This window comes from Neodiprion pinetum, chromosome 2, assembly GCF_021155775.2.
Source record: "Neodiprion pinetum isolate iyNeoPine1 chromosome 2, iyNeoPine1.2, whole genome shotgun sequence".
In the NCBI taxonomy this organism is placed as follows: Eukaryota; Metazoa; Arthropoda; class Insecta; order Hymenoptera; family Diprionidae; genus Neodiprion; species Neodiprion pinetum.
The window spans coordinates 37184329-37203615 of record NC_060233.1 but is presented as its reverse complement, the minus strand read 5'-3'; the positions used below and the strand labels follow the sequence as shown (position 1 = coordinate 37203615).

The following is a 19287-nucleotide window of genomic DNA, read 5'->3' as shown; positions in this document are numbered from 1 at the left end:
GCAGAGAAATGACGAAGAAAAAAGCACCTGCTGAAAAAGGTCGAAAATTCGGGTTTTCGTTTTTTGGCCGTAACTTTCGATGCGTTGATCGCAGCGTATTGGGACTGCGCCCAATCGATTTCTCTCGCAAAATTACGTCGGAATATTGCCTGAAAGAATTGATTCCAGCGCTTTTCAAAATCGCGAAAATTTTCGCCAAAAATACAAAGGGGTAAGCCCTGCTGTTTTTTTGAGCGAAAAACTTTTAGTCTCCGATTCGATTTGTATGACCCTTTTCTGACCAATTGGACCCCCAGGAACTCAGAAAACGCAGCAAAAAGAGCGTGAGATCAACAGCAGAGAAATGACGAAGGAAAAAGCACCTGCTGAAAAAGGTCAAAAATTCAGGTTTTCGTTTTTTGGCCGTAACTTTCGAAGCGTTGATCGCAGCGTATTGGGACTGCGCCCTATCGATTTCTCTCGCAAAATTACGTCGGAATATTGCCTGAAAGAATTGATTCCAGCACTTTTCAAAATCGCGAAAATTTTCGCCAAAAATACAAAGGGGTTAGCCTTGCTGTTTTTTTGGGCGAAAAACTTTTAGTCTCCGATTCGATTTGTATGACCCTTTTCTGACCAATTGGACCCCCAGGAACTCAGAAAACGCAGCGAAAACAGCGTGGGATCAACAGCAGAGAAATGACGAAGGAAAAAGCACCTGCTGAAAAAGGTCGAAAATTCGGGTTTTCGTTTTTTGGCCGTCACTTTCGATGCGTTGATCGCAGCGTATTGGGACTGCGCCCAATCGATTTCTCTTGCAAAATTACGTCGGAATATTGCCTGAAAGAATTGATTCCAGCGCTTTTCAAAATCGCGAAAATTTTCGCCAAAAATACAAAGGGGTAAGCCTTGCTGTTTTTTTGAGCGAAAAACTCTTAGTCTCCGATTCGATTTGTATGACCCTTTTCTGACCAATTGGACCCCCAGAAACTCAGAAAACGCAGCGAAAACAGCGTGGCATTAACAGCAGAGAAATGACGAAGAAAAAAGCACCTGCTGAAAAAGGTCGAAAATTCGGGTTTTCGTTTTTTGGCCGTAACTTTCGATGCGTTGATCGCAGCGTATTGGGACTGCGCCCAATCGATTTCTCTCGCAAAATTACGTCGGAATATTGCCTGAAAGAATTGATTCCAGCGCTCTTCAAAATCGCGAAAATTTTCGCCAAAAATACAAAGGGGTAAGCCCTTCTGTTTTTTTGAGCGAAAAACTTTTAGTCTCCGATTCGATTTGTATGACCCTTTTCTGACCAATTGGACCCCCAGAAACTCAGAAAACGCAGCAAAAACAGCGTGGCATCAACAGCAGAGAAATGACGAAGAAAAAAGCACCTGCTGCAAAAAGTCGAAAATTCGGGTTTTCGTTTTTTGGCCGTAACTTTCGATGCGTTGATCGCAGCGTATTGGGACTGCGCCCAATCGATTTCTCTCGCAAAATTACGTCGGAATATTGCCTGAAAGAATTGATTCCAGCACTTTTCAAAATCGCGAAAATTTTCGCTAAAAATACAAAGGGGTTAGCCTTGCTGTTTTTTTGGGCGAAAAACTTTTAGTCTCCGATGTGATTTGTATGACCCTTTTCTGACCAATTGGACCCCCAGGAACTCAGAAAACGCAGCGAAAACAGCGAGGCATCAACAGCAGAGAAATGACGAAGAAAAAAGCACCTGCTGCAAAAAGTCGAAAATTCGGGTTTTCGTTTTTTGGCCGTAACTTTCGATGCGTTGATCGCAGCGTATTGGGACTGCGCCCAATCGATTTCTCTCGCAAAATTACGTCGGAATATTGCCTGAAAGAATTGATTCCAGCACTTCTCAAAATCGCGAAAATTTTCGCCAAAAATACAAAGGGGTAAGCCTCGCTGTTTTTTTGGGCGAAAAACTTCCAGTCCCCGATTCGATTTGTATGACCCTTTTCTGACTCATTGGCCACCCCCAGGAACTCAGAAAACCTAGCGGAAATAGCGTGGGATCAACAGGGAAGAAGTTACGAAGGAAAAAGCATTTGCTGGAAAATGTCGAAAACACAGGTTCTGGTTTTTTGGCTGTAACGTTTGATCCGCTGCACGCAGCGTATCAGGACTGCGCTTAATTGATTATTCTCGCAAAATTACGTCGGAATAGTGCTAGAACGAATTTATTCCAGCACTTTCTAAAATCGCGAAAATTTTTACCAAAAATGCAAACGGGTTAGCCTTACGTACTCTTCATTATTCACCCCATACCCTATTTCACCTCACCCTACCCTACCCTACCCTCCCCTACCGTACCCCACTCTACATTACCCCACCCTACCTTACCCTACCCCACACCCCACCCTACCCAGCCCCACCCTACCCTACCCTCCCCTTTTTTACTCTCAGTAGGGTACGGTAGGGTAGGGCAGGGTATTCCTACTCCTACTTCTTATCCTAAATTACACTCTTTCTCCTACTCTTGATTCTACTCACACTTTCACTTTTGATCCCATTTTTACTCCCACTCCGACTCCCGATCCTCCTCTTACTTCTACTGCTAATCCTATTGCTGATCCTCCTACTACTCGTCATTCTCCTTCTACCCTCGATCTTACTAATTAATATTTCAAGTATTACAACACAACACAAATATTATGCAAGTATTAATATAATTTTTTTATTGACAGATTCAACTAAGATGATTATGAGAAAATTTTTAAAAATCATAGAAATCGTATGAGCACATTGATAGCTACTGAATTTGTGCTCGCGCGAAAAATCCTCCTCGTTCACCTCGTCCTCCTTGTTCTTCGTGTCTTCCTCCATCGCCTTGTCCTCCTCGTCCTTTCTTCGAAGTCGAGTTTTGCCGGGTAGCGGACCTGGAGCGCAGGAACTACGGAGCGGTTGTAACCTCAAGTCGAGTTTTATCAGGTAGCGGACCTGGATCGCCGGAACTACGGAGCGCTTGTCCTGAATGTCAAGCTTCACCAGGTCGTGGGCCTTGAGCGATGAAATTACGGTGCGCTTGTCCTGGAATTCGAGTGTCACCAGCAAGCGGACCTGGAGTGCAGAAACTACGCGGCGCTTGGTCAAAAATCGGCAGGTCAAGATCCTGGACAGCCAGAACTACGGAGCTCTTCACCTGGATGTCAAAATTGATCAGGTCAAGGACGTGGACAGCCAGAACTACGAAAAATTAGTCCTGAAGATCAAAACTCACCAGGTCAAGGACCTGAACAGCCAGAACTACGGAGCGCTTGTTCCGGAACTCGAGTTTCACCAGGTAGCGGACCTAGAGCGCAGAAACTACGGAGCGCTTGACCCGGAAGTCGAGTTTCACCAGGTAGCGGACCTGGAGCATAGAAACTACGGAGCGCTTGTCCCGGAAGTCGAGTTCCACCAGGTAGCGGACCTGGAGCATAGAAACTACGGAGCGCTTGTCCCGGAAGTCGAGTTCCACCAGGTAGCGGAACTGGAGCATAGAAACTACGGAGCGCTTGTCCCGGAAGTCGAGTTCCACAAGGTAGCGGACCTGGAGCATAGAAACTACGGAGCGCTTGTCCCGGAAGTCGAGTTCCACCAGGTAGCAGACCCGGAGTGCAGGAACTAGGGAGGTAGAGAACCCGGTACTCGAAATCTGCAGTGCGGGATTCTCATACGTCCACTCTACTGCGCGGTTGTTTCCAGACTGAGAAATTCGGCCAGCTGATTTTCGTCTATATAGATTTATGACGTCAGGAGAAAAAAAATTTCGGGTGACGTCACTTTCTGAACATCCGAAGATCCGACATCCATACTTTGGTTTCAAACTTTAATGCTATGTATGATGTAGGATGTATGATGACGTATGATGATATGACGTGATGTATAATGATTTTAGTTTTTCAGACAAGAAATACGTACCTCATCTATTCTGCCGATTCCAGACCCAAGCGGCTGGGCCTTTCGATGGGCAGCCGTTGACTGAAGATATATTCTTCAGTTCGGGTCAGCTAATAACGCTGCACTTCTGCGACAGTTGAATGATAAAAATATTTGGTCCTTCCTTTCAAACGTGTGTTAAAATACATCCGAAGTTTTAAGAAGCTTCGTTTTATCTCTGCTTATCGAAAAAAAAAATCGCCGACAATTACCTCTTAGGTCTTTCGATTCGATGCCTACGATAATTCAACATCGAGAGAGCAAATTAAAAGTTGTTGGAATAATTATGAATAATAATGTTATGGAATACAACGAGCGCGTGTCGAATAGACTCCCATTTCGGAATGAATAATTCTTCTATTTCCATATTACAGCCGTATTATTGTAGATAATCTAGTTTGTCTCCTGGAAAATTATAAAATTTGTAGCATGCATCACGTATTAATCGTAAATGGATCACATATATTAATATCGTACGTGACCACATAATACTTCTTGGTCCCTGCATTATTATTACATCTGATATATCATTATCTATGATCTACGTCTACATTCTTCTCTCGGGTACCTATACTTTAATTAAATCACTGTTTTGCTGCCAATTTTGGAAAAAATTCATTCTGATTATTAATTTTTTATATTGCCGACAAGTCGGTAAGTACACACAGGCCAAGTACTGGCTTGGGCACACCAATGCGAAGACTGTGTTACTCGGAAGGTGAATGTAGCCAGCATCATGTCGAAATCGGTAACCAGAGACTGCGGTAATTCTCTGATGCTTTGCAATAAGTTCTCAATTCTATCATGGGTACATTTCAGGGAGCGCAAGCGTACGATGATTTTAGGTTGTCACACCAAAGCCCATTAGGGCAACCGTTTTCATACATATACTTCAGACAACGTTGGAGGTGTTTGGCGGTCATCGGTGTAGGTCGAGGAAGACGACGACGCCGAAGATGACGTCGGCGGCGAGGCGGAGCAGGAGGGCGACGAGGCGGCCGAGGAGGACGAAGCTGCTTGGCGGTAGTTGGTGTGGTTGGCGGTGGATGTGGCGGTCGTTGGCGGCGGTTGGGCCCGGGCGTGGTTACGCGTCTTTTTAGGGGGATGATCGAGCTGATCGACATTTCTAAGTCGCAGTCGACAAGTAGACTTACGTACCTTGACCGACTGAATCTCAAGCTTCCATACCGACATTACTTTGGCTGCTACGAATGTCGGTGCGAGCCCGTTAGGTAGAGTCGATAGAGCAGAACCCTTCTACGCTCCCAGGCCCACCTGGGCCCATTTGCCCGCCGAAAACTGGTCGGGAAAATTTACCGAGGGGTATCCATCTCTACATTCTTCAGTCAACGCTATTGATGCATGCCCATTCTCACCTACACATTGACTATCCATCCAACGGTCGTAGTTGGGTTTATGGCCGAGAGTTAGCAGTGATGAATTAAAATGTTGAGAGCTCGGGAAGTTTGGATCTTACGTGCATAAATTGTCGCCATGTATTTTTTTCTGACTTTTAATAGATAATTTGCATACTGAATTTTGTACGTTACAACGTCTCACCAGCAAGAATTCCTTTCATGTTCCTTGATCTAATAGGTGAGTAGCCCAATTTACTTATATTCTTCTCAATGTTTCATTCTGAAACGGACTTTTAGTCGTTTGCCGGTTCGCAAATGTCAATCGTTGCAAGACTTTATCGGTACACCCTGATTCGAATGTGCTGTTCGATCTGCAGAATGCGTATATACTTACGTAGTTATTAAAAGTGTAAGTCTTGCACTGTTATCAAAGTCATATCATTTAAACCTGGCTAGGAATTTGACTGGAGTTTGTAATTTTATGGACATTTGTTTACACTTTTTTCAGTTGCAAATGCTGTATCTGTAGAATGTGACATATTCTAACTGTGGAAATAGAACAACGGGAATATAAAAATGAACTCGCCACGCACACCCCAGAAAACACTGAGTGTTGAACTCAGAAATATTATCAATGATAGGAATATTTTGACTACAAGAACAAGAATGAAAGGTAGGAAATAAATAGTTACGCCGATGGTATATATTTACACAAAAACATGAGTACAAATACTCGTAAATTTATTATAAATACAGTTTTGAGCGCCTTGGATGATATTAACAAAGAAAGCACTATTGAGAGGGAGAAAAATTTGAGAGCTCAAGCTGTCCAAGAAATTCTGATGTCTGAAGTCGCTTATTTGCACCAGCTTGAGCTTATCATGCAGGTAAATCAATTTTTCTTAACATAGGTACATATAATTTTTTTACATACTTGATCAGATACAACAAAAATTTGTTATTGGTGCGAGTGCATATATATGAGATAGTAACTTGTGCTATTTCTGTTCAATTGCCATTAGTTTTTTATGCTCCCGATGAATGAAAAGAAGATTATCACCCATGCATCGTATATTGCACTGTTTGGGAACATTGAAACGATTTACAATGTCAATGGAGAACTACTCAGGGAGTTGAAGCAAGATCCGGACAATGTAGCGAGAGCGTTTTACAAGCTGGCTCCATTTTTCAAACTATATTCGGTTTATGCTTACGACTATAAACAAGCATTAATGCTACTGCAGGTTTGTACTTAAATTGAACTAGAGTTTTCCCTGTTTTCTTTGAAGATTCTTCATCTCGACTTTCAAAGTTGATGAATATGTATATTTTAATACAGTATTTTACAGTAATACTGTTCACAGGGCACTCAGAAAAACGATCAGGAGGTAAGGAACTTCATAATAAAACAAGAGACCCGGCCTGAGGTTGGTAGGAAATTGTCATCCTTACTGATTACTCCGATCCAAAGAATACCTAGGTATAGGCTGCTTCTGAAGGAAGTTCTTCAGCATACTTCCACCAAGGATAAGGATTACAAAATTCTACAAGGTAAATTTAATTTAAGTTTTTTATTTGTCATTACCATTCAAAAATCTGTGAGCATGAGTTTATCTTTGCTAACGCACAAATACTTTTGTTTACGAAGATTTGAATCAGTGATTATATTTGGTCTTTACGTTTGATGCAGCATCGTTAGCTGAAGTCGAAAAAGCAGCAGCACACATCAACGCCTTGGTTGCTGAGCATGAAGATATGCAGAAACTATTGGAATTTCAAAAGCACATTAACGGAACACTCAATCTGGTAAAACCAGGTCGAAAATTGATAAGGCAAGGAGCACTGATGCGCGTTTCCAGAGGCGGTAGTGCTTCGTATCGAAGGCACTTCGTATTATTGAGTGATACCTTATTGTATTGCAAAGGAGATCCTGAAAGTTCGTTGACAGTATGTTGTTTACTACCGTTAAACAAGTGCACTATACAAAGGGTACTCAGTGGTGGGTTATTTAGGGTCACCTGCTTGCAAGAAAGCTTGTTACTCTATTCTGAAAATGGGGATAGCGAAGATTGGATTAAATCGTTACAGGAGACAGTGAAAAAGGTATTGTATATCCTTAGTAGCTTTTTGTTTTCACTGTATAGTTTTCGCATGCAAAGGTAATGTGTTTTAATTTCCAGTAAATGATCACCACCATTCTGTATTTATTTTCTAGTACATTGAATGTCGCCAGACATTGAGGAAAGATAGCAGCTCAAGAAGACCTCTTCGTAAGAATCAAATAAATGAATTCCCATCTGAAAGTATTCCTACAAAGCGATTTAAAAGAAAACGGTCTACAGAAGATAAATCAGTATTGGTAAGCTGATCAAATTGACTATTGATTCAAATAATTAAGTCTTTCTAGGTATTCAAGTGTTTCATAACAAGTTTGTAGAAAAATCGAATGATTGGTTGTTCCTTAAATTAGGAGGATCCAAATCTTTCTACTATAATATACATAAATCGCGATCGTGAGGGTGAAGGAAATAATGATGATGAAGGAGATTGCTTTTGGTTTCGACGATTTAAAAGACTGAGGAGAAACGATACTGGCAACAAAGAAGATAGAAAATCATGGATGGAAAAGCTTATTTTTAAGGAATCAAAGGCGTGTAATGTAGAGCAAGAAACGGATCCTTACTTGGACTCTCTCTATCCGCTACGTTACAGTAATTCGGACAAACCTGACATCAAGCAAAGGGTGAGTATCTGTTGGATTTTTCTCACGGCAGTCAATAATGCTCCAAGAAACAAGTCCTTTTTCACGTCAACTTATTGCTATAATATCATTAATCGTTCGAAGCCTCATTCCATATTCAGGGCACGTTGCGAAAATATGAAATAATAGATATTCACTGTTTTATTTACAGAATCCAATAGACCTTACAACTACTGCATGCAATAGTGGACCAAGACTGAGGCTCAATGATTGCGGAGATTCACTGTTGACCACAAATTTAGATGCAATCGAAGAGGTTCCAGATTCACCAACGCACATAAAAAAAAACCTTCAGTCTTCTGGTAGCAGTTCTACTCAAAACTCGCCGCAGCAAGAGTGGTCTTCCATGAAACTTGTGTCCCAATTCATATTAGGTGTTGGTTCATCCCTAAGAGATTTGTTTAGATTAAAGTAGTTCAGGTATATGCTTGTTAATGATGGGAAAGAAATGGAGTTCTGCCTGATTTTTTTTTGTACAGCATATGGATAATGTCTTAATTTGATGTAATTATTTTTTTAGATGTTGAAAATATAAGGTTTGCAAGGATTGCATTTCGAAAATCCCATTTATATGCCACTTGTATGTTTCATATACGACTTTGTTTTAGCAATTACTGTTGAAATTATCGGTATTCCTATGTGAATGACTATCGTGAGAAAAAATTACGATGATAGAATTTCTTTTCATAGCTGAAAGTGTGCAAACTGTTTAAAGTTAAGCATAGCTGATATTATGATGAAAAGACTGAATAAGATATGTATTTTTAACCAACCCTGAGACTACTTGTAGATACGTAATTATGTGGGTGTACGCAAATATGTTTATAGTGATACTGCACACAATGTTTACCACGGTTTGCGACTCTGCACGCCATTATAATTCATATTATTGTGAAATATTTCAAGGTTCTCGCATTGTGTGGAGCGTCAGAAACTATTTTTTTTAACAGAAATAAAGAAAAAGTGTATGTTAAAAAATCATATATTGATTGATTTATCCATTACCGTATTATTTCAAATATGAGCTGAGGTTTTTTTATCCTTAACAACGTCCGCCAAAATCATCCTCGTCTTGTACGCGACCCCGTGTTATGTGCGGGTAACTGATTGTGAGAAAAACACCATTAAATACTTTCTTACAATTGAGAGTCGGCTTGTACTTGAAACATTACGATACTTTGCGCTTACCCATATCTGCAGTGCATGATGGCATCCAATCTGATCAATTGTGGGATGAACAATGTTCCGTCATGGTGTTTAGTAAACGTGCGAAAAGATAGTGCATAAGAAGTACAAGTAGTAACAAAAAACTTGTGGATGGCTGTATTTTTCGCACCTGTAATGTTACTGACTACGGACTATGCACAATCGATTTCTCTCGCAGAATTACGTTGGAATGTTTCATCAAAGAATCAAGTCTAGGATTTTCCAAATTCCTCTAATTTTCAACTAAAATCCAAAGGGGTTAGCTTTATTTATTTTTTGACCGAAAAATCTTTGGTCTCTGAATTAGTTTGTACGACCCCTATCCGACTAATTGGAGTCCCAGGAATGCAGAAAACGTAGCAAAAATAGCGTAGGAATAGCAGCAAATAAATTGAGAAGGAAAGACCAGCACCTGATAAATGACAAAGAATAAAGTTTTTCGTTTTTCGGCCGTTACTCTTGATCCGTTGGGATTTTGCTATCTTTTGGAAACTACCACTGCAAATGTTCATTCAACACGTGGAACTGCAGTGTATGAAAAAAAATGGAGGGCATGATTTCTTCTTCGCTCCAAGTGTCAAAAGATCTTGTTACGGTGCTGTTTCCGATTGCTGGTAAGTTCCGTTCACCACTGTCACGACGTAGGTAACTGAGGCAGCAGCTTGCTAGAAGTTTCATCCTTACCAGCTACCATTACATTGCCTTCTAGATTCCTGGAATCAATACCACATGCACAAAATATTATATGGAAATCCCGAGCTTGTAAATTTTGGATTGAAAAATTTGTAATTCAATAAATAATGTAATACCATAATATTTAATTAACTGATCAGGAGAAGAAAATCTCTCGAAACTCTGTCTAAACCTAATACCGAACGTTAATTGACGCTATTTTCGACGAATGCATTACTCCCTTTCTCACTTCAACCGATCTCGAATTTCAGCTATTAGTAGTTTCACTCCTCGAGGATCTCGTCCTTGAGTTAGGGCGACCGGGTATCAATCCTAATTTCGGAACCGCAAGTTAATTTTAGTACACCTGAGGGTGCCCGAGATATCATGATTGATAGTGGGCGTAGATGAGACCGTTGCTACCCAGACCGCGGCGTGTCGTTTTCGGGTCTCAACCCAGGTATTCTCGATGCTTCTTCGCCCGGCCTTCGTGTCCCAGGAAATATACGAGACCTACGCGACGAGGAAGCCTAGGGAAATTGAACGCTCAAAATTTCGAATGGTGTGAAATGATTTACGATTGACGCTACGCATGCATGTTTATAGGAAAGATTCGGGTTTCACATCCCCGGAAAAATTCGGCAGTCCATTCTGATCAACTCGACGGTGGTTCGGATCGGTCGGTATATTCTCATTTAAGAACACAGTAATAATTCAAATTGACGACGTTCTTCCGATATACGAAAGGAAAAATCGAAACTGCTGTTATAGTCTCGAGCAGCGCTAATTATCTGCTACAATTTGCGAAAAACAATTTTAAAATTGCGCGATTTTCTATCTTTTGTGCTTTTCAATTTATCGAATCACGATTGCTGCAGTTTAAACCGCAGCGAAGATTATTGCAAGAGCGATTTCCTGTTTTCGTGACTCGGAGTTTGCGCCTGTGCCAAATCGTTTCTAAAACTCGGTTGTGGAACGAGCTTAGCGCCAACTTTGCGCTGCTATGTGCGGAAGATAGTTTTCTGGTCGCTTCTGTTTTCTTGTTTTTATTTTCCGCGCGTCGACTAAGTTTTTCTTTTACCTCTATCCCCTGGAAAATCGCTCGGCTTACACAGAGAACCTGGGGACGGTGAATCGTCGCCGCAATAGCGAGTGGGAGGTATACACCAGTACGGAAGCAAAGTCAGAGAACAAAATACAATAACATATAATTATGAAAGGTTGAACTAAGGCTAAAAGTTGGGGGATGCAGTCAGATTTATCCGTAAAACGATCTCGATCGGTGAATGAAAGTTGTCAAACTTTCACCGCGATCCGAGTAAGCACGATCTGAAGAACGACCGGAGCCGGCTCTCGGCGTTTTTATATACATCCCAATGCAGCTGTAAGTCCGTGGCTGAAATGCAGGCTGTCGAGAAAATGCGAAGAAGAAAGCGAAATTTATAAGGCGGGAATGCGAGAGACTGCGTAGCCTCGCGATCGAGGAGCAAGGATTTAAGCGTCGACTCGACGGCCGCGGCCAAGGCTTACGACCAAGCCCCACTTGCAGCCTGCGGGGTGCGCAGGTCCGAATTCGCTGAGGGATGTGCGCGGGCGCACGTGTGTGTGTGTGTGTGTGCGTGCGTGCGTCGGGCGACGTCGCGGCGCTCGGCGTCGGCCCCAGCATCCCGAGAGGACCGCGCGCCCCGTGACGTCACATGCGCGTTAAGCGTACGCGAAGCCCAAGGGTGGTTTGCGGGGGTGCGAGAGAGACGGTGACGCGGGGTGGAGAGAAGAAGAGAGAGAAAGAGATCAGCCCGAAACAGAACGGAGGGTAGTCTGTGTCAGACACCGGAGCTAGGAAGATGTCGCCGGCTCCCGGTAGATTTGACCGCGAGTCGGTATCGCCCCGGAAGTTCCGGGGACCGCGACGCCGCGTTTTTCACATTGCCAATTTCCCCGCCGCCACCGCTGCAGTGATCCTTGTTTTTCTCGTGCTCGTGCCCGCGGTCACCCCCGACACGATTCCCATAGGTGAGTAAGATGCCCGGAAGACGGTACAAGGTTCGCGTAAAAAACACGCGCCAAAGGGGATAACGTTCATGGTTCGCAGGATAACGATTCCGCTACGCTCGAACATCGGTTTCAAGCTTCGGCGTTCCCGACTTCGAAAAGCTCATATTTTTTTTTTGAGCATTTCGCACGGGTGTACCATGTACTACGATACACTTTGGTTACAGTTCATAGACTATATGCAAAAAATAAATCTCACACTCGCTTCGCAGCGATCGCGATATTTAGCCTCGAAGCCTTTACTTTCTGCGAACCATTTCTTGAATTTCCAGTGATTCTCCTTACCACGGGCAGCCTGTTCTCTCTATTTTCGGCTCGTCGTTACGAAATCCCTGGACTGAGATAGAGTCGTCAGATAAAAACGACGGTGATGTAGAACAGGAGAGGCTAGAGTGAGAGGAATATTCTGAGATCGGGTGGGTGAGAAATATGAGTTGGGAACAGCAGACACGGTAAGTCTGCAAACATCACCGAAAAAAAAAATCAAGCGGGTGGACGCCGGCTGTCACGCGTAGGCTAGTAAATTATGTTATCGTGTGGGTGTAGCCGAAATCTGCGAAGGTCAAGGTTCACTCGGGGATGTCAATCACGTATAAAATGGTTCGAGGAGGTCGATCTTGCCTCCACCATCTCGAACCCTCGATTACGAGATTCCGCAAGCCATACGTTACCCGCGGACACGTTAGACGCATTGGTTTGAAAAATCAGATCATATATGATAGAAATGAAAGATGATTAAAAAACTAAACAAAATGGCCGACGCGTTCTCCAAAACGTACAACGTACGATGCCGACAACACGCGTGCATACATATGTCTCTCTTTCGTATGTGCAAAGTTTCTCGCGAGCGCAGAGCATGACAATCTCGCCGGCAATTGTGATAGGAATTGTTACACGTAGTCGTGCTATTTATGATCGTTGGTAAATTCCCCTTGTGAAAATTATCTGTAAATCGTGTACACACGCACGTATAGGTGTGTATATGCATGCATAAACGAGCGTGTATTCCCCCTTGTATACAATATACATATTATCCTGCAGGAAATGGAATAGCGTGAGTCGCGCAAGGCGAAATGGAGTGTGAAATATTAAACGTGCTCGCGTCTGGAAGTTAACTTGTTAGGTGTATATTCGGGGGTGATATACCCGAGTAAAATTTGAGGTGAAATTTTTTCACGGATATTTATTCTCGCGTTTTCTTTTCACTGTATCGTCGCACACGTATACTTTATCCTGTACGTCGGTATAACGTATATTCGCGTGTACCAAGGCACAACGGATACGTATACCTACCTACAATATGCGATACGAAGGAAAGAAGGCGCGCATTGAATAACGCGAAAAATACACGCACATTGATTTCGTTGGCGATGAAACCGGAAATACGCCTAACAAAATTCTTCACACACGGCTTTGCTATTCGGCAAGACGCGTTTTATTGGATATTTCGGTTGCGACGTGAGAAGTAGATTAAGCGAACAGTGCCGTACGTATTTTGGGGATGTGTATGATATTCGCAAATTTTTCGCCGAGGGTTCGACCCAGATGCCCATCGAGGGGACGGTTCTTACTCGAAGAATAAGGATGTGATCCTTCGTTACGGAAAACCTGCGTTTCTCGGGGGTCGAAAACCTAATTCCGTTTACTCGAATCGGCTTCCGGTGAGAGGAAGTCAGGTGACTTCTATCATTCAAAGCTCCTCGGTATTATACGGAGTCCGTTCGTTATTTTAAACCCGTTTCTTCAGAGATTCTCGGAAACGTTTCAAAGACTAAAAGATCTTCGGATTTAAGAGCGAACATTTCTTTCGAGTAGCCCATTCCGGACTCAACAGAAGAATTCTCCCTCGATTTAATTAACGCTTTTTTCATGCCCTATTTCTTGGAAACCATTGCCGGCATCACATTTTTACAAAACGATCATTGACATATTTCTGGAATCGATAAAATTGTCTTGACTGACTCCTGAGATTTACAACTGCATTGAGAAAAAAATCACCCAGGACCTCGTCACCTGTTTCCGCATTGCAAAGTTCGACTTAAATTAACTGTAAGATCCAAGTTTAATGGAAAAGTTCTCGTCGCGGGGACGAAAAATTGTCCGCACATAGAATGTCTGAATTGTTTTTCGGACACTTTAACCCATTTTTTGTAAAATTATGGTAATCAAAGAAAAAAAGAGTTCCCCTGGGAATGCGCGAATATTGTGTACACGCATATGCTTTTTAAATATGGGACCACCACAAGGCGAGAACGGTGATATTTGGTCAAAAGCCTTGCAGATTACCGTCGTGAAACAGATTTGAGCGCGCGGAGGCTGCGGAAAATGAGTTGAGAGCACATTGCGAGTATATATAGAGTAAACGATGAATGCCTATAGAAATGTGGCGTCTCTCTCGTTCTCTCGCCGCCTTTCCGTCTCTTTCGTATCCTCGAGCGAGATTGCGGGAGAATAAGGGAGAGAGAGAGAGAGAGGGGGCGAGAGAATCTGGGGCGAGAAGAGAAGAGACGAGAGAGTTGCCAGGGTCGTTTCAATCTGTATCCACGACTCCGCGATAGAAGCGTTTCTGCATAAAGGTAGATTTACACGGGTCGGCGGTATACCGTCGCTCGCAAACTAGGGTACATAACATATACACACCTTGGATCGGCACCCCCAACGGAATGGCATATATACCTCGTTTAAATCCCTTGTGCGTTGAATGCGTAAATGCGTGGCCGTGAGTTTTCCGAATTGCAATCCAGACGACGAGGAACGTCTTCTCCACTCGACGTCTCGCCCCTCGGCGTCGCACTGTAAACATCAATTTTTTCTTATTGTTAGAAATGGCACTTTCTTCGAAATTCACACGTTTTACATATTGCTAAATTGAACAGAGAATCCGAAATTTTTACCCTGTACATCTTATATTTCGTTAATAAGCGGCGCGCAATTGTCGAGTCGAGTATTTTTTTATTTTTTTGTTTTTCTTCGGTAATATTGAAGTATAACATTCAACCATTACGCGTATGTTTGCAGTCGATGTTAATTTCCCAGTCAATGTTCTGGAAAAACAATTCCTATGTTCGTTCCAATATTCGTGTAGGTACATTAAAGTTTACGTCTGTTCCTCGATTTCAATACTCGTTACGAAGTACAATATAACAAATGAACTTATCGCGAGAATTTGATGAAGCCACATTCAAAGTTAATTCTCTTCAGCTAATCAGTATCAACGAACGGGAGTGAAACGTACAATACATATAGAAGCTCAGTTTATTAATTAGCGAAACGGAATGATGTACCTGGATCGGGCTTAAGCTTTGGCTTCGCTGCGGGGGGTTTCGCATTACACGGACCTGCAGTACCTATGCAAATGAAATTTCAAACAGCGTTGTTAGCGGCTGTGCTAAACTTGGTGTACGCTGCAGGTAGATATAAGCCCGTACCTCAATATATTGTATTTCAAATGACGTTCCAGTAAAACCAATCCAATCCTAATTACAGTAAATTATAGATCGCGGCTTATCGTTAGACGACAACAACATGATGTCTGCCAGGTGAGAAGGGAATCGAATAGCGAAAATCACGTGTGCGATAACGCAGAGAGCCGATCTCGCTTGCCGTTTTTTTTTTCACATCTCGATATGTAAAAATCAAACTAATAAAGTAAAATTATAAAAAAAATCTTTATTATATCGTAAAACTTTCGTCGGGACCCCAGAATCACAGGTTGATTTTAGTTTGACCAGTAATTATTAATCTGCTTAATAACATTATAGTATATTGTATGAACACAGTATTGCTATATGTAATTGAAAAAATTGACCGGTACTATCGGGAGTAGCAAAATTGTAGTCTAATAAGACTTTGACATGGAAATTAAACGATGGTTCGTTAACGCTCGATCGCTTTAATATACGATACGTCCACGTGCGTACGTGATACCGCATTGTATGCACATACATTTATTCAATTTCACCGTAAATTTATTATACACAGCCTGCAATGAAATGGTGCGTTGCCGACGGCGAATGTTCTGCATCAAAACGTCTGTGTACTTTGTTAAAATATGCAGGTGTGGTGGTGATAAATTCGAAATTGGGTACACAGGATACGAAACGCATACTTTGACTTTCGGGAACGACAAACAACTGTGTTAACACACCGTACAGGATCGTACGTTTCAATGCGTCGACAAATTTTCGGCGAACCATCATACCTATGTCTACATACGTATGTAATATACATATCTTATACCTTATATGGGTGTCCAGAGAACGAGGGAGAGGCTGACGCACGTTTTCACGTCCACTCTTACCCTCTTAGTCCCAGAAACAACCCCCCAATGAATCGTTCCGGTATAACGCAACGTTCGCAGAGTTCCCGGTTCCTACGGTCGAAAACCGCGAGAGTCATTCGCTATTTTTACCTCGGTTTGTCGCGCCGAGACGACCGCACCATGTTTGCACGTTTCTGGTTTATAGCCTCACTTTCAACACCCGCCTGTGAAAGCGCCCTGCAGATGGACTGTTTAATAATTTTCTCAATTTTTTTCCGGCGTTGTTTTGCACACTTATAACAACCCTCGAAAGTTTGTTTTCCGCACAGGGAGAAGCTTCGGTATGATAAAGATTGCTAATATGTCGGTTGGAAACTTTTTAGAGTAAGTATTGCTCGACTACATGCATGAATATTTCCGAACAGAGAGGCAGGAAATTAATAACACGAAGAATTATTGGTCGCGTTGGGTATATCGGCGTAGCTGGAACCCCGATCGAGATTCACCTCGCGGAGGTTGGCGCTGTTTGATTGATTTCGTCTAAGGTCGGAGGTCGGCCCTTTGTAGTTTGCGGTACCCGGACCACTCAGCACTACCTGCCGTTCGGCAAATACGATTAATGGCTGCGAGGTGCGGTAATGGCGGCGGTGAGTACGTACGTCTTCTTGGATGGTGATGCGGGATCGAGAGCCGAGCTTCGAGACGCGAAGGCCTCGCTTGATTATGATAAGCCCGAGAGAGAGAGAGAGAGAGAGAGAGAGAGAGAAACCATCCGACTACGTACCCAGGGAAAATATGTCTGCAGAATTCCAACCGGCAGCTCGCCTCGGTTATAAAATACGACGCGTGTAGCGCCGCTATTGTAACTCGACGAATCGATCGGTTCGCGTATTGCACGCTGCAGCGGCGCGATTAATTTGTTATTCGCATAATCCCTGCCAAAAGCGCTTTGTGCGCTAGGCGCGAAAGCCTCGGAGCTGAATGAGCCCGCAAAGTAGGGCGCAGGGCGGGCTTACAGGGCTAGCTGTTTCTATAATTGATGCATCGGCCGAGCCACCCTTCCACCTCTTTCGTTTCAACGGCAAAACCACAGCTGCCGACGTTACGCCGCGGTGCTTTAGAATTATCACCGTCGACGCATGACGCGAACCGGCGGGAATACAAGAGCCGACGTTTCACGGCGGAGCCGAAAATCATCGAATCGTTGGCGAAGCTGCAAGTCCGGAGGAAAATATCCCTTCCAGATCGCATTCATTTCCTCTTCCCGTTGTTACAGGTGTCAACGGACAGGCGTCTGAATCGATCGCGCGGGCACCGCGGTCTCTAGGGAATAAAACGATGAGGCTCGAATCAACCGTTCATAAATATCACATGCGCGCAATCTGCAGATTTGAATTGCGAGTTACGCGTCACGAGCTGCCTTTTCATCAGTCATTTCCGCACTACGATTTACCAATTCCGAGGTGTGTCCCGTTTTTCCCAACGTGCCTCGACGCTCATCCGGTGCACATACACCTCCTGGTGTATATCGTTGTACCGACACCGTCCTCCGGATCGCTGAATTTTTTTTTTTCATTTTTTCCCAAAACGGTGCAATTGTTCCCATAAAATTCTCCCGCGTCGTTTCAAATGTCACACGTCTAACACCGAGCCTCATATCTCGGGAGCAACAAGCCCGAATTCATGGGAGTTTTGGCCGCGACGTCGGCGTATATTTGAAAGGATCAGACTCGGCTATCGCCCCATCAGCAGCACAGCTCCTGGATCTCGCGTGTAACACTATGAACCACGTTGGGTTGGGGTCACGGGTTGCGTGGAACGCATGTCGGCTTCTACGCATCCACGCAACAAACACGTTATATCTAGGTACCTACACCCGGCATATGTCCACGTAGCGTAGAAACCGCGCCTGCAAACCGGAGAACCCGTATCGCGACATAATAGATCCTCCCTCCTCCCTTGTGCCTTGGTATATACTCCGACGTTAAACCCCTCGGCTGTGTGTGCAGGAGCTCAATGTACCGGCCGCCTTTGAGTAATTAAATAATTAACATTGACGGTCGTCCTCGGGGTGCCGGAAGAGCGCGTTGAATTATTTCTTCAAAAGATAAAAGTGACAAAGACATTGAGAGAAAGAGGGCAAGGGAAAGAAAAATGTGCGCAGGGAGGGTGAGAAGCCGCGACCGTGGCTGGGTCGAGTCATTCATATTAAGCTGAGTTGGTTAGTTTCGAAAAATTTCGCAGAGCGTATTTATTCGATGTAATTATAATATGTAACGACACGAGCGATTATCTCTCGGACCACTCTGATTCCTGGAGTAGACTTTTTGTGTTACTTATCGTTGGCCCGCAGAACGGGTTAGCGGCTGAGGTCGAAGTTCGCGAGCGTTTGCTGCTATTAAAGCTTTAAACGCTGCGCGTATCAACTTACAGTTGAAAGTAGGTAGGGTAGCTTCTGCTCCATGGGGTTAAGCCCGAAATTCGTATCTCGTAGGACCGTGATTGCCGCTCGAACTTTGAATTGAGGAGGTCGGTTGGCCAGGAATCGATATTTTTTACTAATTTTATTACGAACCAATAAGTTGTCAGTTGAGAAAAATAGAAAATATTGGAATGATAAATAAAAGCTTGACGGCAATGTTTCATTTCGAATCACGCTTCAAGATTGTTGAAAGTCTCATAGATTAGTTAGGCTCTCTCTCTTAGCGATGAATAATTCTAAACAGAATATCATTTTTTGTCGACATGAAATTTCCACCATTTTACGAAACGACGATTCTTCCGCTTGTTACCGAAATAAATCTGCAAGCTTTTCCTTCGCGTCTCCTTAACGTTTATAAGTACGGTGAAAAATGTTTCCCGTATACGAGAGAATAGGCATATAACTTCTCTGCTTTGTTTATATTTCCACTGTACTGCAAACACAATCACGTCAAAGCTGCACTGGTCCCACTAATGGTGCGTTTCGGACTGCAGTGGTGCGGGTCAGCGTTCCGTTAGACGGTCTGCGCCGCGTCGCTGACGGCATGTTTCACGTTCCATTCGGGGAAATGTGCGGGTGAGTG

General features: G+C 43.3%; 2 protein-coding genes and 1 long non-coding RNA gene across 4 annotated transcripts in view; 2 read left to right on the top strand and 1 right to left on the bottom strand.

Annotated features, from left to right (window-relative positions):
* Positions 1-5292: 5292 nt before the first annotated feature.
* On the top strand, positions 5293-8986 carry LOC124211357 (rho guanine nucleotide exchange factor 39). The gene is made up of 9 exons (XM_046610336.2): positions 5293-5508; positions 5779-5943; positions 6027-6157; positions 6293-6514; positions 6635-6821; positions 6961-7373; positions 7486-7629; positions 7741-8013; positions 8183-8986. Exons 2-9 carry the CDS (start codon positions 5847-5849, stop codon positions 8444-8446), a joined length of 1731 nt encoding a protein of 576 aa, XP_046466292.1. The 5' UTR covers positions 5293-5508; positions 5779-5846; the 3' UTR covers positions 8447-8986.
* Positions 8972-19287, bottom strand: part of LOC124211360 (uncharacterized) — a 154153-nt gene continuing 143837 nt past the window's right edge. Inside the window, exons 7-9 of the long non-coding RNA XR_011176316.1 lie at positions 14638-14754; positions 9220-9950; positions 8972-9134 (exon numbers count right to left, since the gene is read on the bottom strand). This is a non-coding gene — a long non-coding RNA (uncharacterized lncRNA). The remainder of the gene's footprint in view (positions 9135-9219; positions 9951-14637; positions 14755-19287) is intronic.
* The window catches only part of GluRIB (Glutamate receptor IB), a 153664-nt gene continuing 146116 nt past the window's right edge, over positions 11740-19287 (top strand). For both annotated transcript variants that reach the window (XM_046610334.2, XM_046610335.2), the window contains exon 1: positions 11740-11922. In XM_046610334.2, the coding sequence (XP_046466290.1) occupies positions 11754-11922 (169 nt within the window). In that variant the 5' untranslated portion in view covers positions 11740-11753. The remainder of the gene's footprint in view (positions 11923-19287) is intronic.

Bases quoted from the DNA above. Each gene is read 5' to 3' on its own strand.
- LOC124211357 (XM_046610336.2), top strand. From the start codon at position 5,847: ATGAACTCGCCACGCACACCCCAGAAAACACTGAGTGTTGAACTCAGA. The intron at 6,515-6,634 runs GTTTGTACTTAA...TACTGTTCACAG, and splicing joins AAGCATTAATGCTACTGCAG to GGCACTCAGAAAAACGATCA. The intron at 7,630-7,740 runs GTAAGCTGATCA...TCCTTAAATTAG, and splicing joins CAGAAGATAAATCAGTATTG to GAGGATCCAAATCTTTCTAC.